The 26554-nt window shown below is 40.7% G+C and overlaps 1 protein-coding gene across 2 annotated transcripts; it reads left to right on the plus strand.

The window, feature by feature from the left end:
* The first annotated feature begins 49 nt into the window (after nt 1-49).
* LOC144702724 (putative polyribonucleotide nucleotidyltransferase 1, chloroplastic) lies at nt 50-25397 on the plus strand. 2 transcript variants are annotated; one of them, XR_013581340.1, is made up of 25 exons: nt 50-387; nt 1404-1472; nt 2094-2200; nt 2278-2320; nt 3652-3735; nt 4402-4466; nt 4645-4801; nt 5937-5993; nt 6593-6706; nt 9068-9325; nt 10299-10373; nt 11147-11260; nt 15010-15102; nt 15813-15991; nt 16217-16400; nt 16469-16516; nt 16777-16849; nt 20221-20294; nt 20419-20526; nt 20591-20685; nt 23331-23394; nt 24514-24567; nt 24640-24681; nt 24762-25168; nt 25246-25397. XR_013581340.1 is itself a non-coding variant. In XM_078574740.1 (25 exons), the coding sequence occupies exons 1-25, from the start codon at nt 121-123 to the stop codon at nt 25269-25271; spliced, it is 2667 nt and encodes an 888-aa protein (XP_078430866.1). In that variant the 5' UTR covers nt 50-120; the 3' UTR covers nt 25272-25397. The 2 variants fall into 2 exon arrangements, 1 of the variants encoding a protein (XP_078430866.1); XM_078574740.1 differs by having other exon boundaries at nt 24762-24978.
* Nucleotides 25398-26554: the final 1157 nt, after the last annotated feature.

Consider the following 26554-nt stretch of genomic DNA (forward strand, 5'->3'; position numbering starts at 1 on the left):
CAGAACACTATATATACATAGATTTTTTTCTAACAGAAAGTCTTTGCAAAACGGATAAAGCTTTGTCAAACGGCAGGCAGACCTTGCAATCACCGGGCAGAAGAACGTCGAGAGGGCTAAATGCTGGCCAATCGGAGCGTTCTCGGCAATGGCGGAGGGCCGGCGCTCGTCGGGGCTCCTCGGACGGGGACGTCGCTCTTGTCTCCCAATCGCCGCTTTGTTCGCGGTTATGGAGGTGTGATTTTGCCGCAAAATCTGCGAGGAACGAGAAAGAATCGAGGAACTCGCGTTTTGGCACTTCAGAAAGGGCAGGCGGCTGTCGAGGGCTCTGAATGTGGGGTTTTGTCGCAGCCTTGCTCCGTCAGGATTCCTGTTGGCGACCGGCATGTAAGGGTGGAGGAGAGGACATTTTTGCAGCTTGGTTTTTGGTTATTGAATGAATGGGTTTTCGTTTTTTAATCTCTTGGTTGAATTTTTGGAGTGAGGAGGAGAATTAGTCAGCTGGGTTTCGTTTTTTTTAGGAATAATTTTTCTTATTTCTTTGAACTCTGTTCTCCACTTTCAACTGGGTTTCATTTTTTTAGGAATGATTTTTCTTATTTCCTATTCTGGTCTCCGCTATCAACTGGGTTTCATTTTTTAGTTATGATTTTTCTTATTTCTTTGAATTCTGGTCTCCGCTATCAACTGGGTTTCATTTTTTAGTAATGATTTTTCTTATTTCTTTGAATTCTGGTCTCCGCTATCAACTGGGTTTCATTTTTTAGTAATGATTTTTCTTATTTCTTTGAATAATGGTCTCCTCTTTCAACTGGGTTTCATTTTTTTTAGGTATGATTTTTCTTATTTCTTTGAATTCTGGTCTCCGCTATCAGCCGGGTTTCATTATTACTGGAATGATCCTGCTTTTGTTTTTTTTTTCTGATTTTTTTAATGGGAATTTCCCTGGTTGGCGCAAGACTTGTGAAAACAGAGGAGTGGAGAATCTTTCTTAGCTGGATTTAATTTGTTAAAGGGATGAATTTTCGTTTATTTTTTCGTTTACTTCCCAAGGAAAAGTGCTTGGTTAGCGCCCGGCTTGTATATACAGAGTAGAGGGGAATCTTGTAGCTGGGTTTAATTTTTAAAGGAATGAATTTTTGTTTATTTCATTAATTCCTTTAATTGAAAATTCCTACTTTTTTCCTATTTTGTAATGATTAGAGCTAGTTTGACTGGGTTTTTGTACCGTTGGAGGACATTTTAATTTATAGTTTTCCAAAAAAAGATAAATTTGATAAAAATTATTTGAACTTGGACCAGCTTAAACCAGGGTTGTGTTTCTGAAGTTGAGACGAGGGCAGTCTTGCAGTCCATATTTGTCTTGTTCCTTTGGTTTTCTGATTAGTTTTTTATTTTGGCAGATTTTGGTTGAGACAGGCCACATCGGAAGACAAGCTAGCGGCTATGTTAGTGTCACCGATGGGGAGACGGTAATTATTTCCAACGTTGTCGTCATTGTTAATATTTGTCGCTTCAATTTCATCGAACAACCACAATGAAAGACCAAGCGTTACACCAATCAAGCTGGTCCGATAAATCAAAATCTTCTTTTCCTTGTACGATCTTATCGTAATATTTTTAAAAATTGTGACGAAATTTAATGTTAATTCATCTACGAGAGGGCATCATATCTCAGGAGAGAAATTTTGATCAAAGAATGTCCGATATGCTCTAGCTTCCATTTTTAAGTTATCTACGACCTCACTATTCATTTATTGCATTCTTCTAAAAGTTCTTTTGCGTTTGTTAGAGGTCATCATGCTCTTATTATTTGGCTTCGCGGTGATGGAATTCCAATAATTTCCTACTCTAAGCTGTAAAATCATTTTGTCGATTAATTGACAAGTTCAGTATCGAAGAGGTACATTCACTGCGATCAGTAAAACTTTCGGGATTAACTGCTAGATAGCCCATAACTGTATCATAACCTTAAGGTCTATTTAAGTATATTTTCCCCGTTTTTCAACTAAAATTTGCCATTGAATTTGACATTATCCTGGTCTTTAACATTGTCTAACTCATGGCATTTACCTTGAAACGTTTTTCTGCAGATTGTTCACACTAGTGTTTGTTTGTCTGATGTTCCAATTGAACCTTCTGATTTCTTTCCCCTCTCTGTGCACTATCAAGAGAGACTTTCAGCTGCTGGCCGAACAAGGTATACTTAGTAATTTTCTGCACAAAAGTTAATTTTATACGAGTCTGACTTTGTAAATTTGCGTCCTGTGTCTTCAGCGGTGGTTTTTTCAAACGTGAAGGTAAAATAAAAGACCACGAGGTAATGGCCGGAGCTGGTTTTGGTGTCAATTTATTTCTTCGTTTATCTGCTTTACAAAGGATAGTCATTTTCCTCTGTTGTATTGTTTAAACGTTGGAAAATTAAGATTTTGAATCTGGAAACACATTTTCTCAGTTTTTTTCTCGTAGATAACCATGCCGAGGGGGAAAGAAGCACTGAGGTGAGTAATGTGATATTAGAATCCCTGAGGTGAATGTCACTCAATTTACTAGGTTGGTAGAAGACATGAAGTCTCCTATCGTGGAACAGAAGAGACTCTGTAATTTAGTGCTGTTTTAAGGGCAAAAAAACTAGGAGTGCGTTCAGTGGGTGGAAGGGATTTATCCTGATCCTGAGTGATACCTCGGGGAAAAATGATTTTCTTAAAAAAGAAACCACTGGGAACCTGATACAGACCTGATGTAAGCTTCAAGGCGGTCTACAAAGATTCAAACTGCTGAAGGGATGCAATGTGGTCGATTTACGTTCCCACCTCACGAAGTTCTCTATCAGGAAGCTCTTGCCTCACAGACTGCTGGGTACAGCTGCCGTGTTAAAGACCTCGTACAATTTTCATTAACCATCATTGTCCTTGACTTACAGTATTTGTAGAGGAAAATGTATGTCAAGAAACGATTGGCGCCTCTGCATTTCGACCACTGGTGCCTCATGTTGACTCTCCTTCCTTCTACAATAAGTCCTTGCGGAGTCCTTTTCAAAACCCCAATTCCTGTGTGTGTATCTCTGTATTTTCAGTCCACTAGTTTCCCTTTGTGTTTTCCTTTTTATAGGATAGCTCTCTTTAGGAGGGAACCCGAAAAGTTTATAAGTTATGGAATGTAGTTGTTCCCTGGTAAAGTTCATCACTTCTGTTACCTATCCTTACCTGGTGAAACCCATCCTGCCAGACCATGCCTTCTCTTTAGGTGACGTCCACTCAGTCTCTGTCCGCCTCTTTAGGTGCCAAGATTATGCTTGTGAGCTTCTTCTAGGTTAATTTGACTGTACGAGGAAGACAGAATGCTCCGTAGGGTATGGGCAGCTGGGAACCGATAGAGAGACAGTAAAAAGAGGAAGAACAAGAACGATACCTTTCTCTTGTGTTAACACACATATGTACATTTAAGTTACGATAGCCATTTTAATGGCTTAGTTTACACTGAAGGAGCGTAGCACGTAAGCGTCATTTGCTACTTCACAACAATATGTAATGCTTCGTACTTTGTTCAGACATATGTTTTCAAGATTTCAATGTGAAGGGATTCCTGTTACTCATGATTATTGAAAGTAATGCATTTGTCATTTAACCATGATAATTTTCTTTTGCACAGGTTCTTGTATGCAGGCTAATTGACAGACCATTGAGGCCAACGATGCCCAAGGGCTTCTATCATGAAACCCAGATATTGTCATGGGTATGATCCATGAACTTGTGCTTTGGTGAATTCCTTCGTTATGTTCTTTAAAAGTTTATGCCGCAATTATCAGTTCCGAGTTGAGTGTCATTCTTGATTGTCGTTTGGCATTACCGCCAATTTTTTTTGCTGTGATTAGCCTATTATTGAAAACCCATGATTCTTATCTTTTGATGAAATATTTCCGACTCATATTTAACTTATCAACTTGTCTCTGTACACATCTTCTTTAGTTATTCTGATGCCGAGTTACAGGCCTTCCCCCACGGGCTTGTTAAGCACTGAAAGTGTGCAGAAATTATGTCCTCCAGTTTAATCTCTTACCAGCACAATGCAGATCATTATACAATAAAAATTATGCCAAATTCATGGGTCAGACCTGAAAACATTTTAAGGCATGTCTAGCTTGGACCAGAGGACCCGTACATCTTTAAAATACACGATACCTTTATAAAAGGCAAATAGGCAAAAGAAAATTCTTTAAGCATTCATGTCATTGAGCGCTTTGGTCTTGTCACTGTAATCTAATCTTTTTTCAATAGGGACGAGTTAATCCTGAAATGAAGGTTTGAGGCTTATTTCTACGTTGTTTTAACCGCACCAATGTGCATTCATTGCGCCTCTAGACACGTGTGTTAACCTATTCGTATCACAACTTTAATACAGGTTTTTAGTTACGATGGAGTTCATTCCCCTGATTGCCTGGCAGTCACAGCGGCGGGAATAGCCGTGTAAGAGTGTTGATACTACTTAGCTTTATTTTGTTTATGCTATTATTGACATGCTTTTGTTTGGGTTGTATAAAGAGTATTCCATGGTTTTTATTTTGAGAGATCTTTTACTACGTTAGTGATTTTCACTTGACCATTGTAAACAGTAGTTTTAGTCTGAATCATTTTCTTAGCGCAGTGCTCTATCAGAGGTTCCGAGCACACAAATGATTGCTGGGGTCAGAGTCGGGCTCATTGGTGGCAGGTTTATCGTGAATCCAACTACAAAAGAGATGGAAGAGACAGAGCTGGACTTGATAATTGCTGGAACCGATAGTGCCATTTTTATGATAGAGGTTAGATTTTTAGTCTTTAAGGTATTTATTATTCAAAATTCTCCTACTTTTTTGTAGTATTTGCATCTACAATCCATATGTCTAAAACCAGTAGTTTTGTGGTGGTTCAGTTACAAATAGGCTGGGCCAATTCTGGGTGAGTATAAAGTTCGTATTCATAGGTCTGCTTTGATTTAGTATTCATGAGAAATATATGCTTTCAAAGTGTAGCATTCTGGTTTCATACGTTTTTTCCCGAGAGCATTTGTGATAGGTCGGTAGACCGTGTAGATTTTGCTGATCAATGCAGAGAGAGAGAGAGGCGTCTGTCAGGAGCCTGGCCGTATCTTCTGCGTTGATTGGGTGTCAGGACATAGCTTCCCGGAATGAAATTTAGTGAGATTTTCTTCCCAGGATCTTCTAGGAGCAAAGTATTCTCTCACGAAACCAGATAAAAGAATTGAGCGTTTCATCTCATCTCCTGGAACGATTAGGTTGAAACGACCATGAGGGATGCAGAATCCATTCAGGATCTGTTAGGAGGTAATCTTAACTCTTTTCAGCAGTGGTAAATATTGAGTTGTGAGGGACTGATTGACATAATTGCGACAGGAAAATTCTCATAACTCGTCTCTTACATAATAGATCTAGATATTGAGTGAATATCTGGAGTAAATATATGTTTTTATTACACTTGCCTTACTCTTTGAACAAGCTGCCGAAATGTCTTGCCTTACACCTTAAACCCTAGCAGACCGTATATTTTTTGTGTGATTTGACGAATATCTTTTCTTGAAAGTGAGCCAAAGGGAAATGAAATACGGATGTCTTAGTAAGATAGGTTGCATTTAGTATTGTTACCGTGCATCGTGCCTGATATGTCCAGGCGCCGAAGCCATATAGATCCAGTTATTTCATAGTCTCCATCTCCTTTCCTTTTTATGCGCTCTATTCCTGTATCTTCTTTTTGTTTGTGATCCAGTTTCTCTCTTCTTACAAATAATAATACTTATGTGATGGATATCATTTTCTTTTGGCAGTTACAAAATGAAATCAATTAAGATATGGTACCCTAGAGGGAACAAAAATTAGTGCCGGTTCGTTTTGTATCCGGTTTACTAGTGTACTGTCGCATTTACAATTATTTTCCTTTCAGGGTTATTGCAACTTTCTCCCGGAGGAAAAATTACTTCAAGCAGTTGAAGTTGGACAGGTGCTTTTTACTATTTATTTCTTTTTGTCTTGTCTTGCGTTCTGCCCATATCCTTTTTTTGGCTTCTCTCTTCTTTTGATTGCCACCTTCACTTGTGTGACTCACAAATGGGCAAAGTACCTTGGCGATGAGTTGGCAGTACATCCCGTTTATCCTCATTACTCTGGTGTGAACCTTGCCATAATTTGAACTCATTAATATGAGAGTCAGTTGATCCCGTTTATCCCACTGCTTCCCCAACGATTCTCCTCTCTCTTACTGAAAGAACCTTCACAGGCCCCTGCTTATTTAAACGCAGATTTTTTCTCATGCTATAAAAGACGCTGAGCAAGTTGTCTCAGTAGTCTGGATGGTGAGATTTTTTCAAAAAATAAACTTTTGGCTGTCCATCTCCTGGCTATCTGTGAAAATCTGTTGTAAAGATTGCTATTCAACAAATGGAGTATGAATGTTCAGATGATGCGTTATGCTGAGACAAAAATGAGGATACAATATGGGCATCGCAAAGCTCTCACACCTAAATCAATTTGTCTATCCATATAACTGTGATCAATAGATTGCTGGTTTTTCAATTAATGGACAGTATCTTTTTATCTCAGAATGCAATTCGGGGAATATGCAGAGAAGTTGAAGCTTTGGTGAGGAAGTGCGGAAAGAAAAAAATGACGGAAGCTATCAAGTTACCACCTGCTGAGCTCTACAGGCATGTTGAAGTATGAAATAATCCATTTCCTTTCTTGCGAAAATTTTTCCTATTGTGGTTTCATATTCACGTTACTACTAAGCATATTCGTGTTCCAAATTCTCCTTATTTCCTTTTTTTTCATATTCTTGTCCGCTTATTTAACTTATTTATAAAGACCGCCCGTGTTTAGTCATTCTATGAATGAAAGATAGGGTACAAATAAAGGGCAGATGTTTCTCATTGTGTTCTTTTTTCGTTTTGTTGAAGATGAGGGTACTTTATGTAATTTATCCACAGGATCCCTACTCCACTATAAGGGTTGGGTACCCAGATCATAAATTGAACTCTGCAATTTCTTCGCAGAAAAAAGGAGCTTCACATATTCATCTTTTTCTAGATATGTGGTTCTTAAAATGGCTGGAAGAACCCTGTCGCCATGCTCTAACATCTCTTTTCCCTCTCACTTCCGTTTTGATATGACCCCCAATTTGTTCATTTTGGCCCATTAATTGCATTTATGTTATTCTATCCTCTAGGAGGTATTTTGGTCTTTCCCCTGTAGGTTAGTTTTTCCCTTTTAAATAGATGTACCCTCCGTTGGGATTGCAATCAAGAAGTCAGTTGGAGTACATGGTTGGGTATCTATCCCTGTCTGCTCTCTTTGTCCTCAGTCCCATGCCCTCAATCACTAACTATCCCCTGCCTCCTGGTGATCATCTCATCAGATCTTTTTGCTTGCTGCCTTCTTTGTCAATCCCTGGCGCACTCCAGGTTTGATTCTCAGTCCCGAAAATTTTCAATATGGAAGCTATTCCATCAAGAGAACCTCGTGGATTTTATTACACTTTATGTCCCATCCATCCGCCCCAGTAGATTCCTACATTTTTGGATTTGTATTCTCGTGTTAGGCTTCTTTTTAAAGTCTCTCTTGCCTTGTACAAAATCCCTGGTTCAGGGAAATCAAAGAACTATGCTTTCCCTGACTGACACTGTCAGCTCTGCCGGAGCAGAACAGACCAGCAGCCAGCCTCCTCATTTAGGGTTTCAGAAAGAAAAAAGACAACTTCAAATTCGTGCTCAGAGTATGGGGTTTAAATGCCCATGACTTGCACTTGTGGGCTTGGGCCCGGGCCCTGGCCTGGAGTGTGCCCGAGACTAGGCCAGGGTCCGACCCAAGTTTAAGTGGCTTAATTCACATAAAGAGGTCACTTAAACAGTGAAATGAAAGGGACAATAAATGGCTCTGTTTAACAGACACCAATGAAAGGAGAATTTTCATTGTAACCTAGTTCCTATCTGGGAAGAGAGGGTGAAGGGGAAGCACTAGGCGCCAAGTGTAGGGATAGAAATATGAGCCAAAGGGCCATGTTGACCTCCTGCCCCTAATGGGCTGATGGTGCCCTCCACTCAACTCTAGCCAGTGATGAAGGTATCAAAGAATGAAAGGGACCTCCTTACTTTCCTGTTCTCAAACATATGAGATTGTCTGATCTTGATGTCTGACGTTTGTGTCAGCTGTTTTCTGGGCGGTCCGTTAGAGCCCAGACAAAGCTGGATTTTGGCCTGATAGCAGTACAGCAGATGACAGAACCTAAGCCTTACTTCTTCGGCTGACAGTTTGGAATGGAGTAGCGGCTGGCCTGGATCATAGAAGACGAAGGAAGTACAGGAGAGCATTCCCTTGAGTAGGAGTCTCCAAGGGAACATAGGGAAAGAAAAGACCCAGATGGGGAGGGGACAAACAGGGCTGGGAGAGAGCGATAGGGAGGGGTCCAACTGGGGGCTTACTTACCACAAGCTCTCCGGTTCTTAGATACACCAGCCTTTATAGACCACACGACCAATATATGAATCAAATTTTTTTGAGTGAAACCTTTGATTAAAAGCTGCATCCAGCTCTCCACACCAAGAGTTGCTACACCTGGTAATTCTTGGCCACGTCTTCTTTTATCTACCTCTTTCTGTCATTAAGCCTGTTGATCTTTGATGGACTCTCATCAGGAGTCCATGAGATACGTAGGCTAGAATTCATGATCTGGAGGAGGTTCAAAAACGAATGTAGTGATTTGGCAGAAAAAGTGAAAATGATGCAATGCCTGTATCATTTTAAACCTGGTTTGATTGATCTCTGGTACTGTTATTGTGTAATGCCTGTATCGTCATCTTTTAAAGCCTTCTTTTTTTGCATTAATTTTTAGTTATTTTCTTCTGGTTTTATATTTTTCCTGTCTCACTGGGAGTTTTCCTTGTCACCCATATTTCTGGTTTTATTATATTGAGGTCAATTATTCTTGATGCGTAGTACTAGTTTGTATTATGTTTATCCTTCGCCTTCATCATTCTTTTGTCTCTCTCCAATGGTTTCAGCTAAGTACCTTAAATATTTCAGGAAATTTCTCGAGATGAAATGATGAAAGCTCTTCAGATAAAGAACAAAATTCCCAGAAGGAAGGCTATTTCTGCTGTAGAAGACAAGGTCCTTACGATTCTTACTGAAGATGGCTACATTGAGAAGGATGGAGCTATCACAAACGTTACAGGTTTTGTTGAAGACGAGGACGAGGATGAGGATGAAGTGATAGTTGATGGTTTGGTTGATGAAGGCGACGTCCATATAAAGCCCATCCCACGAAAATCAATTCCCAAGGTGAGTCATCTTCTACTTTTTTATCAGGACTGCCTTGCTGGTCTTTTGCGTGAAAATCTTTTATTCAAATGAAAGATAACAGTCTCTAATTAAACAAATAGTTCCGCTACAAGAGAGGCAAGCGCTCCCAATTATTATGCTTTTGTATTTTGATGAGTTTAGACTTTCATTTGGGTGATACGGTCAACTTTATAATATTCCTTGGGCTGTCATAATATTGCTTGTCAATGCATAGAAGCTAGACGCAAAAATTAAGGCATAATGACAAAACTATTTAAGTAAAATGAAATACAATTACAGCTCAATCTGAGCTTCTTGATTTCCTTTGAAGCCCTTTGGCATTCTTAAGTGAACCTTTGGCACTTTACTGATGCTTCCTTTCCCTCTCCTGCTTTTATTACTTCCCTCTTGACGGGGCCTCTACAATATTATTTTCCCTCTCCGAAATTTATATATTTGTTACACAACTGGATGGATTGAGTTCCAGGGGATGCTCTTGGTTTTCTATAAGAAATACAATGTACCCTTTGGTTCATAATGTTTGGCTATGATGCAAGTAACACGAATATTTCAGAGCAATACTTGGCGTGACTAGAATCTTTCTTGAACCCTTATCTTTGTAGGGATAATATTTTCTTTGGAATGATAACCTCCTAGACAGTTTTGGAAAGGAAACTTCCGGCTACAATTTAGTAGAGCTTGGAACCTAAGTTCCTCATTCTTAGTCTTTTTCGCTATCTTTCATATCGTAAAAGTGTTTCTCTCTCAAATTCTTGGAATGCCTTTGCTTGGCACCAATTGTTGAATTTCGTCGGGTCTTGAGAGCAGACGACACAGAAAACAATTGGCTTTTCGTCATTCTTTTCTATTGCCGTTCTACTATACTTCAGTTAATTCAGGGATGCTTAATTTTATTTAATGCAATTTTGCAACAGAAAGACTTAACGTTGAGGCATGACCTTGTACTTGACAGCTGTTCTCTGAAGTTGATGTCAGGCTGGTGTTCAAGGAAGTAACGTCCAAATTCTTGCAGCAGCGCATAGTTGAGGTAATTGGTTTTCGTTGTTTCCTTGTTTTAGTTTATAAGAGTAATAATCTTTTTCCCATATGTTGTAATAATATTTTCTAGCTTCATGACAAAATAAATTCATGTGCACCGTTCCGTTAATCATCACACACAACTATTAAATAGGTACCTTTGCCAATAATAAAATATAGTGGGGTATCATGAGTTCTGGAAATCCATCTGGTATTCTTAGTTCTCCTTCGCTAGACACATGTTATTAGTGGCCACTGTGACAAGTAAGTCACTTATGACAGTGGGGAACACTATTCGTTTTTGTATTAGCTGGTACTTACACCAGCTCGAATTGAATGGAATCAGAACTTCTGATTTGAGTAAACCCTAGCCGCCATTAGAGCTCCATTGTCAGGGATGAGAAGGACATCAATCATAGGAAAAGGAAGTTTAATTCTAATTGAGTTAGTTTTCCAAAATAAAGTGTCAATAAACCCCAAACCCCAAACTCCAAACTCCAAACCGTACTTTAAATACAAATATCTTGTTCGTTTGTGTACCAAAATATTTTCGTTGTGTTGGATACCGTAAAGAAACTTATTTTTTTGAAGAGAGTCTATTTTATCAATTGATTCACATTTCTCTATTTTTTTTGTAAGGAGATTTCACAGGTCCCTATTGAAATTTCACACAATGAGTTTTTTGTGCTGAATATTTGGAGAATTAACTTTTCTCGTACCTGTAGTTTTCTCCGCATGGTGACAAGGAATACTGTTCATGCGGTTTACTTTGTTGGAAATCAGGGAGGAAAACGAAGTGATGGAAGGGGTCCGTTGGATATTCGGCCAATAAGCTCTCAATGTGGTTTGCTTCCTCGAGCTCATGGAAGCGCTTTATTCACGCGGGGTGAAACGCAGGTGGACTTCTTATGTTCTCTATTCTCATCAATGAATCAACCTTTTGGTTGTGGATGGTGCCAACGTGCCCTAATTCCATTCCACAATTCATTTTTATGAACTAATCCCACAAAATTGTGCGAATGTTACATTTCACATTCTGTTTTAGCTATGCATTTCTTTTCCTTCACTTTGTTATAGTGTATTTGAAAAGAAAAAAGTGCAGAGGGATAGTTGAAGACGAAGACAAGAAGCTAGAGCTTGACTGGAGACAGCGATCTCGCCAACTATGGCTTAAGGATGGGGACGCCAATACTCGATTTTTTCACTTAGCGGCAAATGGAAGACGGTGCTCGAATCAAATACTCCGGTTGAAGGTGGGGGCGCAGGAATTTGTCGGGACACAGGTGATTGGAGAAGTTCTGGCTAATCATTTCAGAGAAGTGACTAGAAGAGGGGCTCGGAACCAGTGGAGATGGAGCGGTAAAAGTGCATTCAAGTTAACACAAGTCCAACAAGATGAGCTAGTGAAGCCATTCCTTGTGGAAGAAGTGAAGAAGGCAATCAAGGGCTTGAATGAAGAGGGCGCACCAGGCCCCGATGGATTCCCAGTATTCTTCTTCAGCGAATTTTGGGAGGTGGTTGGATCAGAGGTTGACAAACCCTAGAGGGTTTGGAGGAGAAGAAGGGTCGATGGAGGTTGAGAAATGAGAGAATAGATTGACATAAGAGAGTAAGTGGCTTACATTGGGGTATTTATACCCTATGAGAGAGAGGAAATAAGAGCTCCTAAAGGGCTTATAGAATAGGGCCCAATAGGAGGATAAGCACTTAACTAACAGAGGTGATGAGTACATTGGAAGAATTCCGGCGTGGTAATTATTGCTTGGAGAGACTAAACCGATCATATTTATTTCTGCTGCCCAAGCGATCTGGTGCCATCAACGTGGGGGACTTTAGGCCCATTGCACTCTTGAATTCCATATATCTTATCATCGCCAAGGTGCGAATAGGCTAAGGGTGGTAATTGGAGACCTAATCGGAACTTTCCAATCAGCTTTCATCCCAGGTAGACAACTGGTGGACAGTGCGGTGGTGGCGGGGAGATCGTATCAGCATGGAAGGCGAAGAAGAGTAAGGGTTTCATATGGAAGGTTGATTTTGCTAAAGCATATGACTCGCTCGACTGGAGATTCCTATGGTCTGTTATGCGCAAACGTGGATTCCCCGATGAGTGGGTGACCTGGGTGAAACGGTGTGTTACGTCTCACTCATTCTCGATACTGGTCAATGGTCGAACTGAGGAGGGATGGATCCGCCCACAAAGGTGAGTCCGACAAGGCTGCCCGCTAGCACCACTGTTGTTTCTACTTGCGGTGGACACCCTGGCCACCTGCACAGTCAAAGCCTACGAGCAAGGCATTTTCAAAGGCTTTCAAACGGCGAGCTACCCTGAGGGTATCCCGCTTCTGCAGCATGCGGATGACTGGGGATCCTGCATCTAGAATCTATGAATTTGGCACTGTTGACCAAGTGGGTGGAAAGGATAGTGACTTCAGCGGAGGGGCTGCTTTTCAACTTCCTGAGAGACAGATATGGCTCTGAGATAGACTGGGAGAGACGCTGGGCTAGAGTCAGAGGAGAGTCCCCTTTCTGGAGCGGTCTGCGTCAAGCCATACCTTGCATTCACGAGTTCTTTGAGCCCAGGTTGGGAGATGGGGCAACATTTCGCTTTTGGACCGACAATTGGTCCAACCACGGCCCCATGAATTTGAGGTTCCTAAGGCTATTTGCGCTAGCAAGGAATCGTGAGGCCACGGTCAGGGAATGTTGGGATGAGGCTTGGGTCCCTATGTTGACAGAAGCTTTATCAGAGCCACGGTTTGGGGAGCTGATGGAGCTGCAAGAGTCACTTCTACCTTTCAGACCGGTAATTGATTCCCGTGACGGTTGGATATGGCGGGGGTCGTCCTTCTCGGTGAAATATGCATATTTGAAAATCCGAGGAACAACTCGGGATGATGAGATGACCAGTAAGGCCTGCTATATGTTGATGACACGCAAAGTCCCCCTTAAAGTGCGGTTCTTCAGTTGGTTGTTGAGGCATCGAAGGCTGGTCACACGAGTCTATCGACGGAAATGGACCCTTGCGGCGCCCATTGGCTGCCCTATGTGTGACAGGGGAGAGGAAAATTGCTCCCACCTGTTCTTCGCATGTCAGTTCGCACAGGGTGTCTGGGCATCGCAGCATTTACCGGAGGTGGATATCTCCTCGGACGTAGCCTTTTGGGCTTCAGTTTCTGACGTGAGACACAGAAGCCGACTTGAGTGGGGCCGATTACTCGTGGTGCTCTGGACGATATGGCTGCATCGAAACGAGGTAGTGTTTAACGGGAGGGCGGCTTCAGTAGAGAATGCCGCTCATGATGTGGAGGCGCTGAAGTCGTTTTGGAGCGGAGGGAGAGGATAGCCTATTTTGAGTTTGATTGTACCTTGTTTGTGCAAAACCTTTATTGTTAATGATAGCAGGTAGACCACCGGTTCCGTGTGGTCTTCTTTATTGTTAAAAAAATAGTGTATTTGAAAAATTAATAATGAGGCAATGGAGATTATGATCACTTGAAAAGCGTTCCAGCTAGTTCCTACATGAGTGATCATATTATATTTGACGGAGGTACTAGGTTGTCGATTTGTGCAAGAAGTTTCCTTGTTGAGTTACGTGGTAAGAATTAGGTCGAACGTCTCTCAGGTGTTCAGAACTTTGATTTTTCAAAACTCAAGAATTGCCATAAGCATAGAACTTCCGAAAATGTGCTGCTTCTAGCGTCTATTTACCGATTTCTGTGAGATTGTGGCACATCTCCTCTCAGTAGTTGAGAATCATGACCACAGAAGATGTTCTTTTGCAAAAGGACCACTGGAAAATCTTCCTCTTGGATCCTCTCTCTAAGTTTTTGTTGTGTTTCCGCAAAAAAATATGTTCAAATATTAACTTGATTGCTGTGATCACCCGCTATATTTTGTGCTGTCACTCTTCTTATCAGCTCAGATCAGGATAATATGATTTATTTGTTAGAGAGTATTATCTGCATTATTATTGATAGATTTTTTTTCGACCAGTAAACTGTAATCATTGGCTTATATTAATCTACTGCTTGTATTTTTCTCATGTTTTGCCACTGTCTTTGGAAAGTAGCAAGTTTTGAGATTGTGGAGAGAGATGACAGAAGGTAGGGCAGCATGGAAAGAACCCTGCCTCCATAAAGCACAATTGGGGGTTTATGAACTCTCAGAAACACATTTTCTTTGAAAAAAAAACTCTCAGAAATGAAGAAACACATTCTATCTGCCTTAAATAGGTAAATAACATGTTATTTTTTAATGTAGCACACCCAAATAGTACTGTAATTTCTTTTCTCCGCCAGTTGTCTGACACCCCTCTCAAGCTGGTAAATGAAGTTACTTCATGCGTGCTTGGAGGGTGCGTGCAGGCGGAGGAAATCCTCAGATAATGCTATCTACTGCTGACGTGTCACTGCAACTAATGGGACTCAGCCCACTACCAACTCAGCCGCTGAGGCGTCAGTGTCTAGAAGTGGGATGGTTGATGTTTGTGCTTAAATTTTTTTTCTTCTTTATTCCATCTGAAGAGAAAGAGCGTGTAAAGACGACACTTTGGGACCTTTCCCTATATAATGCATGATCATATTTCTCCAAAATTTGGTAAGTATCTCACTCTCTTGATTTTGAAAACTTTCATGTTTTGTCAGGCACTTGCGGTCGTTACTCTGGGAGATAGGCAGATGGCTCAGAGGATTGATAACCTTGTGGATACAGATGAACATAAGATCTTCTATCTCCAGGTTCAGCTTGAAACTTTAGCACTCCTGTTTAAATATATTTTTTGGCAGTAGTCTTTAGGTTCTCTATCCCTCCATTGCGTATTTTTCATCGCAACTTGCATTTCTTAATACCTATGCTCTCTTGTTTCTCTTCATAAAAAACTAGGAAAAACATTACCTTGTTTTACTCTAATTGTATGGTCATCTTTTCATCTTCTCTTGCTCCTTGTTGACCAAAGTCAATTATTAATGTGGATTTTCAATTCTGTTCTTCTGAATTTTAATGATAGTCTAATTTAAGGGTCTGAGAAATGGTAAAAAAAGAGGAAGAATAATAAAGAGGAATTTATGTTTAACAGTATCCGTTTTAAAGAGCTTTACAAGCTAGATGCTTCTAGCCGTTGGCTAAAACTTCGGCTTGCCAGAATGGAGAACAATCGCCCTGTTCATGCCTCTCCAGCCCAAAAACTGAAGAAAAAATGTCGAGAAGACCTACTTTACTCTATTACTCTATGTACTTATACCACTCCGCCTTAGCAGATTGTCATCCGTTTACGACATGGAGGATAAGTATCAAAATAAAATATATAAGGGTACACTGGTGTGCACCCAAGAAGTCATGTGATTTTTAGGTTACTCGGTTTATTTTAAAACTGTTGATACTTCTTTGCTCCATGGCTTATTTATCCTGACACGTTAGGATGTGAAAAGGCTATGGTTTCTCTTTCCAGTATTCCTTTCCACCGTCTTGCGTGGGAGAAGTCGGTCGTATTGGAGCACCAAGTAGGAGAGAAATTGGACACGGAATGCTTGCAGAAAGAGCTCTTGAACGGATTTTGCCTTCTGAAGAGAGTTTCCCCTACACCGTCCGATTAGAGAGCACTATTACTGAAAGCAATGGATCATCAAGGTAAAAGATCTGTCGCTGTCTTTCTCTATCTTAATTAAACTTTCAGATGACCTTCTGTATCCAAGGCTTTTTGTTGGATACAGAAGATAAGAGAACATACTTGGGCTGAGAATCACACACCTTTCATTCCACTCTATTCTGTTTGAATTAAATAAAACACCCTAATAAAGAATAATCTATCATTCTTACCCTGTCGTCTTACAGTTTTCTTTTTCCATTGTTTAGTATGGCATCTGTTTGTGGAGGTTGCCTGGCGCTATTAGATGCCGGTGTTCCTGTGAGAACTTCTGTTGCTGGAATAGCGATGGGCATGGTTCTGGACACGAAAGAATTTGGTGGGGATGGAACCCCGTTAATTTTATCTGATATTAGTGGAGGAGAAGATGCATCTGGAGACATGGATTTCAAGGTTTGTTTTCATGGTTGCCCTTTTTTGTATCAGGTTTTTTTCTATTGTAAAAATGTCTACGATTTTAGGTTGCTGGAGATGAGAACGGAATCACAGCTTTTCAGATGGATATAAAGGTAACCAAAAGTGGTCGAGTTTTTGATCTCTACTCTCTTCATATCATAATAACATTGGACTTGGCTTGCCTTTTCTGTTACTAATAAGAAAAATTTTCTAGGTTTCTTACTTGATCCCAAAAGTTTCTCTTTTTCTCGATACTGGTTTAGTACTTTGTTATAAAATGAGAAAGAGATATTTAGGTATTGTATCAGTCATATGGGACTAACTCAATCATCCTCTGACTCTTCTTTGTGACTCGTGGCATTTGGAAAAAAAGGTTGGAGGAATCACCTTAGAAGTAATGGAGAAAGCACTCCGTCAGGCAAAACAAGGGCGAAAACACATACTCGGTAAATCTGTCTAATTTTCGCTAGGCAATTTTTAATGAGGGATACTATGTGATCTAATTGAAAATTTGATTAGTCTCTATATAATTGGGCGTTCATTTGACCCTCTTCTGCCTCATTTCTGGTTCTGTAAATATTTTCTTTAAATTTCATTGGTTTTTCTTATCAGCCTTAGGTAATATCGACACTGACTACATCAATAAAATACACAAGAGGTTCGTCAGAACTTTTTTCATGAGAGTGAATTATATTCCTTAAAAGTTATTCTGAATGAAAAGAGGGAAGACCACCTGAAAGTTATTCCTTAAAAGTTATTCTGGGGGTTTTGAAAGTAATTTTGAAAAAAAAAATTCTGAAGAAAAGAGGGAAGATCACCTGCAAATGGTGATGAACCCAAATTAAATAATATGCACATGAATGGGAAATACATGGCCGACTGCTAGGATCCTCTCTCCAATCTTCACTCTCTCCGAAAACATTATGAGATAATGCTCTACACATCATGTAGGATACTGAGCATAGATATGGCCCTTCCTTTAAACAGAACTTTACTGTGGCGCATCCATATCGTCCATAATACTGCGAGGAGCCTTCCCCATTCCATAAGTTCCATGTGAGCTGTGATCACATCCAACCCTGTGATCACAGCTCCTCGCGGATTGAGTCCCAACAGGCCTCGTTGAGCCACATCCAACCCTGTGAGCTTCTGCTGACTCCAGATGGACTCCGCAGACAAGCAATTGAAGAAAAGGTGAGAACAATTTTCTTCTCTTTGGGTGCACGTGGGACACACTGCGATGTATCCGGAAACATATGTTTCTGTAGGGCTGGTATTATAACTCTTCTCCTTAAGAGTTGACATCCAAAAATCCTCACCTTTAATGGAAACTTGTGCTTCCATAGAAGTCGGATGGTAAGGATGGTAGACTCCTTGTCCATTGGGCCCTCTCGAATCTTCTTGTATGCATCAGGAACTTAGAAAACTGTGCCTCTCCACATCTAGCAGTCTCTTGTCTCTCTCAAAGCCTGCAAGTATAACAAAGCCTACTACACGTCTAGTCTGAAAGAATGCCCCTCTAAAATTGGGTTCCATGTGTCGTTCCGATATTCTCTTATCAATATTTGAGGGTTCCTTGCCAGCTGGAATAGGTGTGGGAACTGCTCCCGTAACTGACCTCAGGCAGATCAGTCATCCATCTGGTGGTGGAATTATGAACAGTCTGCAAGGCAGGCTTCAAAGAACCTCTGGACTTGGGGAAAAATCTGCCTCATGCCTTGCCAGAAGGGAGATGCCCCTCTACTTGAGGCGGTGCGCCACTCCCAGTTCACATCTGTATAATAGCTGTTTCTCAAGACCTTGATGCTCATGTTCCCCTCCAATCCCATATATTTGCCTGCCCATTTTGTCTGCAGTTCTATGTTCATGTCTTGCTGTTTTACCACCCCCAGTCCCCCTCACTCCACCGTTCAGCAGATAACCTCCTAAAAGACCCTAGCGGGTTCCCTGACGTTCCTCCTCATGTCCTTTTCAGAAAAAAATCCTCATCAAGGCATCCAGGTGCCGTGTAATTCCCAATAACTTTAAGGCTGACAGATTTTGAATTCTCTATGGAGGTCCCCAGATGCAAGCCCTAACTAGGGTTGGGTTTTGTGGGAACACAAAATACACTTAAGGCTGTCAAACAGCCAGTAGAAATACATGTTTTGGCCTGTTGGGCCTGACCCACTTATCCCATCAAGAGGATCCCTTTTAGTGGATCATCTTAAAGGCACATTTACAAATACGTTAAGAAAGAGGATTTAATAAATATTGCAAATAGAAAGAGAGGTAAAATTAGCCAAAAAAGAAGGATATATAAGAATGGAAGATGACTCCGTCTAACAAAGACTGATAGGTAAAATAATTGAATGGCAGTCAGCACCAATCGCTGCAGTACCAGACAGTTCCCCTTGACATCATGGGGGTTTGCCAGCCCGCTATTCTCATCTCCACCATCTGAATCACCAGAGTCCAATCCGTGCTCAAAAGTCTTCCCCTTGTCAGTGGTAATCCCAAATAGCGTGTGGGTAATGCCCCAATGGGCGTCCCCAGAGCCTGAGCATTGTACCTCTTCCTCCTGTGGTAGGCCAAAACCTATAGATGCTGATTTTGCTTGGTTGATCTGAGAATCCAAGAAATCTGCAAAAAGGTCTAACAAAATGGAGAGGTTTCTAGTTTCTAGCTTCCTCCATAGAGCCTTCCACGGGAAAGGTGATATTTGATGCATATTGCAGTAGCGGAAAGCATGTGGGGAAGCCTATCGTTTGTAAGCCCCACTGCAAGCCATGAACATATATGCTGATTGTACAGTTGGCTAGGGCTCCACTGCTAGAACAAGTAGTAGCAGTGCCATGGGGCATCCCTGCCTGACCCCTAATTGGGGGTGTATCCACCCTCCCTTCAGTCTTCCCTTCACCAACACTGAGAACGAATGGGACGTGACACATCTCCTAGCCCATTGCACCCAATCGGCTGGAAATTCTCTCTTCCATTCAAGAGAGTTTTAGGCTTTTGCAAAATCAACTTTTCACTTGAAACCTTTATTCCTATTTTGTTGCCAAGCTGCTAGGATTTCACCTGCCACCACTGTACCATCAACTAACTGCTGTCTGGTTTGACAGTGGATTGGAAATGTCCGACGGGATCATCAATCACTTCTTGTAGTCTGTTAGCTAAAACTTGCTAGTTTACTGTCCAACCTCTGTGGCTGCACCCTGCCCAGAATGTGACAACCAGCATGACATCACCTCTATCTTAAACCCCTTCTTCTGCAGCCTCGTTCTGTCCATCTTGAAATATGTGGACCTTCTCTGGCCCTCATGTGCCTGCCATACTATTGGGGAGTGACCCAACAGCAGTCTGGTTAGTGATTGCACATTCGTCCAAGGGGAATTTCTCCAAAAGTTACCCCTAGCATAAATCCTTTCTGTGCGAGAAAGCATGGTAGGCCCCTCGTTCTTCTCCAAGTGTACACACAATCTTTTGGCCCCCATTTCCTGCAACTGTGCTACAAATATGGATCAAAAAGCAGCTGAACTGGGGTTCCAACGGCCAGCTCCATGAGGTCTTGTTAAAGTCTCCCCCAGACATACTTTTCTAGATTTTATTACATACATTTTGGTTCAGAATTATATTTTTATAGAGATTTGACTTTCCCATTTATGTTCTTGATATTTTATAGAAAATGCACGGAACTTTACTTATATCTTTTCTCTAATGATTAATTTGTATTTTTTGTACGTTATTGATTGCATATATTTTCTACTTGGTTTAAAAAATCTGCAGACCCGTGTAGAACCTAACCATCTTTGTCTTCTTCATTTCTCCTTTCCAGCGGAAATGAATATGTCTTCTCCTCCTCCATCTGGCAAGCTTTCTAAGCATGCACCATTAATTCACGTGATGAGGGTTTGTTTTCCTTGACATACTCTTTCACATATTTGTTGAAAATTTACCATTCATTGTTTTTCTTGAGGTCCAACATCATGTTAAGTGAAAGAGACCAATTTTCTGATTCAAAAAATTCAATTAGGTCAAACCTGAAAAGATAAATGCTATCATTGGCTCCGGTGGGAAGAAGGTGAAGAGCATCATTGAAGAGACTGGAGTAGAATCCATAGACACTCAAGATGATGGCATCGTAAGCCCATTACCTTGTGAATTTCTCTTGAACTCTTGTCTTATTTTCCGATGTTTTTTTTCAGGTCAAGATCACAGCGAAGGATTTGGTGAGCTTGGAGAAGTCTAAAGCCATAATTGCCAGCCTTACTATGGTTCCCATCGTTGGCGAAATTTACAGGTGCAACGAATTCTTATTTCCGAGTTGAAGACACCGATATTTCATCTTTCTCAGTTTCTTACATTCTGATGAATCACATTATGAAGTTGAAGAACATTACAAAGTCAAAGAATATATAATAAAGTAAACTAAGTAAATCATAATGCCAGCTTATTATTTGCTAGACTGGGAGGTTCTTGTGTTCTTCCATGAGGAGAGGCTTTCCCGCAGAATGGGTGACCTGGGTTGGAGATATGCATTACCTCTCACTTGTTTTCTGTTTTGGTAAATGGGTGTCCAGAGGGGGGATGGATTCATCCGCATAGATGGGTCAGGCAGGGATGTCCCTTGGCGTCACTACACTTTGTCCTAGCAGTGGATACCTTCATGAATGCTTCAATCTTGCTCATACGACTTGTTAAGGGTTTTGCAGAAGGCGAGTTTCCCAGCGGGTATCCCTTTATTGCAATATGTTGATGACACCACTTTTTTTATGGAAGGCTACTTAGAGGAAGCCATGAACATTTCCATGCTACTGGATCTATTTGCGGAATTTGCAGGTCTCCAAGATAAGAGCACTAAATCCAATTTCGTTGGCGTAGTGTTATCGCAGTAGGTGGTTCAGTGTGCAGAGGCCTTGGAGATGTAGATTAGGGCTTTACTCATGCATTATTTGAACCTACCCCTGATGAGGAATCAGCTTTCAATCACAGAGTGACAGCCAGTGATTGAGAAAGTGGAGAGGCAGCTGGAGGGGTGTTACCCCATGGTACTATCTAGTGGGGATATCTTGTGCTGCTGTGCTTGGTACTTTCTGGGATACCTATATTTTATCTCTCGGTCTTCAAGTTACTTGTGGAAGTTGGAAAGCAGCTGGAAGTTTGATGCGAAGATTTCTTTGGAAAGGCTCAGGGTCAGGGGAAGGTTCGGGGATGGCCATAGTCTCTTGGGATGTGGTTTGCAGGTCTGTCAACCAAGGAGGCTGGAGGTTTTGTACTTACAAACAATGAACTTCTGACGAAGTGGTGGGCAAGATTATGAGTTCTGGGGAGGCTCTGATGCTGAAAGTACTGATGGAAACCTATGACAGGTGTCTAGACTGGGAGGGGCGGATGACTCCAATCAGGAGGGCATCTGCATTTTGGTAGGGTTTTGATAAGGTACTATACATCTCATACAAGAAAAGACCAAGGAAGGAACCAATAGATGAGATCCTAACTAAGGAGGCAGTGATCAATAAGGATCACAGTGGGGGTCAACCAAGGGCTGACCCTAGGTCAACTTTATAAAAGGATAAAAAGGGTGTCATGTGGAGGGCACATGATGACCTTGCAATAAAATGGCTAAATCAGGCCCATTTAGGAGAATAAAGGCCCACTAGTGAATAAGGGCGGGAAGAAGAAGTATATAAGGAGATGTGGGGGGGGCCATTAGGAGTTATCCCCGACAAAGAAGCGGTTGCAAGTCTTGTTCTCTCTCAGCTCTAGGTTGCATTCGACCAGGCAGAGAGGAGCGGCAAATCTCCAAATCTTGAAGCTTCCTTGGAGGTGGTTGTATCAGGACCGCTACATTGCTGATCCGGCCCAGCATTGATTCACTGCTAAGCTGTAGAGGTGCGTCTGTCTTTGATTTGATACATTTTCTAGCAAATACCGTATCAGGTTTGAGGCAGGTTTTCCCTCAAGTCTGTTTGTTCTACGCCTAACTGGGGGATATTTCACTATTCCATCATAGGATAGAGGGCTGGTCGGCTAAGGGCATTCTACAAGAGTTTCCACAGCTTTTTACCCTTACACTGGACGATTGTGCCACGGTCGGAGATTGCTGAGAGGGCATGTGGAATCCGATCTTTGAGGGCACTCTATCTTACCAGATGATGGCAGATTTTATACCCATGTAGCATTCTTTAATCCATGTTAGACCTATCGACGAGGCATAGGATGACTGGGAGTTGGCGAGTAGATCTTTCTCTGTCCGAGGGTGATGCGAAGATCAAAGACAACCGGATTGAAGAAGAGATAAGCACCATTCATGCACGCTGAATCATATGGAAGCAGAAGGTTCCGTTAAATGTGCGTATCTTTGGTTGGCTGCTACTCTGCCATAGACTTGTGAAGTGAGCCTTCCGGAAGAGACTATTCTCGGAACTGCTTCTATCTGTTCTTCGAGTACCTGCCCACTCGGGGTTTGGGTCAGCCAGAAGATTCCATTGGTGGATGTTACTTAAGATGAAGCCTTATGGGCCTCGATTAGAGGTAAAGTATTCAGGAGTGAGGTGGAGTGGGAAAGGCTATAGAGGTTCTATGGGCCATCTGGCTGCAGCATAATGATATTGTTTTCAAGGGGATGACGGCTTCGAGAGACGACATTATTCATGAAGTGGAGGGTTTTGTTTCAGGCTGGTTTATAAGGGTGTGAATGGTGGAGTGGCCAGTCTGGCATCCCTAACTCTTGTTCATATATCTTTAGTACTGGGTTAATCACCGATATTGGTTGATCTCCGTCTCCTCATGCTGTAGAGTAAACAAACTTGGGCACTGATTTCCGGTTCAGATGATAAATTAAATGATGAAATTATGGCTTACAGCTTCCACTATTCTTGCCCATTTTTTTACTTGAACTATTGACTGACTACCTCATGGTCAATCTCTCACTTTCTTCTGCAGGAATTGCGAGATTAAGTCCATTACGTCATATGGAGCTTTTGTTGAGATTGCTCCTGGCCGCGAGGTATGTCTCATAACTTTTTTCCATGCAGGGGCCTTATCTGAAGTAATGATATTAGCTTGTACCAAAAGAGCCACTGTAAATTTATGATTGCCGATTATGTTTCATGGATCTAAGCTATATTTCTTGCATAACGTTAAATTTGAATCTGTGGTGACCTGGCTTTCACTTGTTATTTTTCTACTCATATGAGATATAGTAACTCGCACATCAGGAAATATATGTTAGCATTCCACAATTATCTGATTTTTTTCTATTACATTTTTCTTCTTAATAATTTTTTTGAATTTTCACCTCATGGTTCTCTAATATCGATCAAACCTGTAAAGAAGAAAAAATGGTGTGAAGTTCACTCTTGATGAAGATGATCAAGTTGGGAAGGAAAATCAGGAGATAAGTAGAGAGAAATAACAACCGCCCTATATTTCACATTAAGGTTCAGAATATATATTGATAATATTGGGTATAAAGGAATCCTGGCCAATACGAGAATACGAAGGCTATGTTAACAGGGCCAATACCTCAAACTATGTGACTGGTTTAGCCCATTAACAAGTGGAAACATTGTCTCCATCATATCTCTGAACTGGGCATATTATTATATTTAGTATTTGGTAATCAGGGTTTCACTTGATATTTTGCTAGTCATGTACTCCGATGAAACATATGTCAAATAGTGACCAGACATCTGCGTCTAGTATTTTGATATCTCTTAATTATCTGAAGTTCTTCTATCTATTTTGATTCATAATATCTTTCCTGACTCACGGCTACTTCGATTCGGTTCTCCAAATAATAACTAAGCCTGTGAAAAAACAATTGCGACAATAGTAACTTGGACATCGACAGATAATATTTCATATTTATCTGAGTTTTTTCCTATGTATTTTGGTTCATAACACCTTTTTAATTTTCACACCTTATGATTAGTTTGATGCAGTTTTCTTATTATGATTCCAATAGTAACTGGGACATCCACCGATATTTTAGTATTTCATTATTTTATGAATTTTACTAACGTGTTTTGGTTCAGGACACCTTTTTTTAACTTTCAACTCATTGTTACTTTGATACAGTTATCGGAACAATAATTTTATCTATTGAAAATATTGATTGCAACAGGGTCTCTGTCATATCAGTGAACTAAGTTCGAGTTGGCTGGCAAAAGCTGAGGATGTAAGGAAGTGTTTCATATTGCTTTCCACCATTTAGCTCTTTTCAAAAGCCTTGACCAAAATTTGCTGACAGGTGGTCAAAGTTGGAGACCGTGTTGATGTCAAGCTCATTGAGGTTTGGCAACTATTCCTTAAATCTTTTTATCATTTTAAATAGAATTATCAAGATTCTTTATTTCTTTTAATAAAATCCAGGTGAATGAGAAGGGGCAGCTGCGGTTAAGCCGCCGAGCACTCCTACCAGATGAGGGTCCTTCGGACCAACCCAGTGCCGAGAGTGCCAGCGTTGAGCCTCAAGCTGGCACTGTTGACGCGAAAGAAGTCAAAGTGGCCCCAAAACAGGACAAACCTAAGGTTGTTCGAAGGCCGAGCCTGGCAAAGTCGACGACATCAGATCAGGAGAGATTGATGGGTAAGGCTCCATCACAGGACAAGCTCATCAAGCCTAAAAGTCAACCAATTGTCAGCAAGGAGAGTCAGAAGGTCAATGCCGGTGCCTCGGACTCTGTTGCTGAGTAGCCAATGTTTTTGACATGGCTTTTGATTGACTTTTTGGGCTGTTGAGTCCTGAAGATGAAGAGCAAATGGGCTGAACATGAAAGGTCAAGATTAGCCCATCCACTTTCCGTTTGTCTTAATTTCATTCTATCTCTCTAAATTTTTTGGTTCTTGAATTCAGGAGTTGGAGGCATCGGAGGGCTGTGAACATTTTTAGAGGATGGAAGTGGTGGGCATGATTATGGATATACTCCTTGATTTTATATGGTATGATTTAACATTCTTATACTTGAAATGACAAAGCCGACAAGAGAATGGATCATTTTACTTGTATCTCTTCGCTTCTTTTCATGGAATCATATCCCTTCTTGAGGGATGGAGTACAAAGCTGGAGTAGAGCCCTTGTTGATGCATGAATGAACTAGGTGTATGATTATATTCAACTCACTGGACATGTGCAGAGTAGAGTAGAAGCCTATCTCCATAAGGAGTTGTCAAACCACTAATATTCAAGTTCAACAATAGTCTTAACAATATCTGACTATTTTTTGCTCTTCTTGGACATACTTTCGTGATGAGAGAACATGATATCCTAAAATATCCCAAATGATATCCTAATAGTAGTAGTATTGAAGGCCTTCCGCAGACATTACTTTAGATACCACATAATTTAATCGATATCTAACCATACTGAGGATACAGGGTGCCGCTAAGATTGGCTGAAGACACTAGCAGCAAAGGGGATATTTGATTAATAGTGAGATAATTCGACCTTCCCACTTGACAAAGTTAATAACCATTAAAACTTTTACGTGTCTTTTTTCTCTATTTCTTTAAATAATTATTCACAAGTACAATTGAAACATTATGTAGGATATCGGCTCATCAGATTTTATAAAATAGGTTTAAATAAATATATAATATTTAAATTTTCTGTAGCATTTTGAATTTAATTGGAACCTTTGAATCTATTTATAACAAGACATAAAACATGAAAATAAAGCATTTAAAACACATTTAAAATTTTAAGAGACTGTTGACGCATTTGTAGGGCAGATCCCCTGAAATTGACAAATTTCAGGAGACTTTTCTGATTGGTTATTGACGCACTAAAACATGTAAAATTTTACTGTATTTTTTTATAACCAACTCAATAATCACATATCAGCTTAAGAAACTCTGGAAGTAATGAATCCAATCATATGCATATATCAGGGATTTAGATACACAGGTTTATGCATATAAATGCATGCATTTACTTTCAGCTAACCCCTTGACTTTTGAAATCAATATTTAGAAAAAAAATGTGAGATGAAAATTTCCAGTTTTCGGGAATTTTTTTTGCGTACTTAAAGTTAAGTTGCCTTGGGGTTTTTTAAGGAGAAGGAAAAATCATTTGGATCTCAAGTGAATTAATCTAGACTATGACCACCAGTAAACAAGTCACGTCAGTTGGGAACCAAGGTTATCCATGACCAGATCTTCCCAAT

Source organism: Wolffia australiana, chromosome 4 (assembly GCF_029677425.1).
Source record: "Wolffia australiana isolate 7733 chromosome 4, ASM2967742v1".
NCBI classification, from domain to species: Eukaryota; Viridiplantae; Streptophyta; class Magnoliopsida; order Alismatales; family Araceae; genus Wolffia; species Wolffia australiana.

Bases quoted from the DNA above. Each gene is read 5' to 3' on its own strand.
- LOC144702724 (XM_078574740.1), top strand. From the start codon at position 121: ATGCTGGCCAATCGGAGCGTTCTCGGCAATGGCGGAGGGCCGGCGCTC. The intron at 5,994-6,592 runs GTGCTTTTTACT...TTTTTATCTCAG, and splicing joins AAGCAGTTGAAGTTGGACAG to AATGCAATTCGGGGAATATG. The intron at 16,517-16,776 runs GTAACCAAAAGT...TTGGAAAAAAAG, and splicing joins CTTTTCAGATGGATATAAAG to GTTGGAGGAATCACCTTAGA.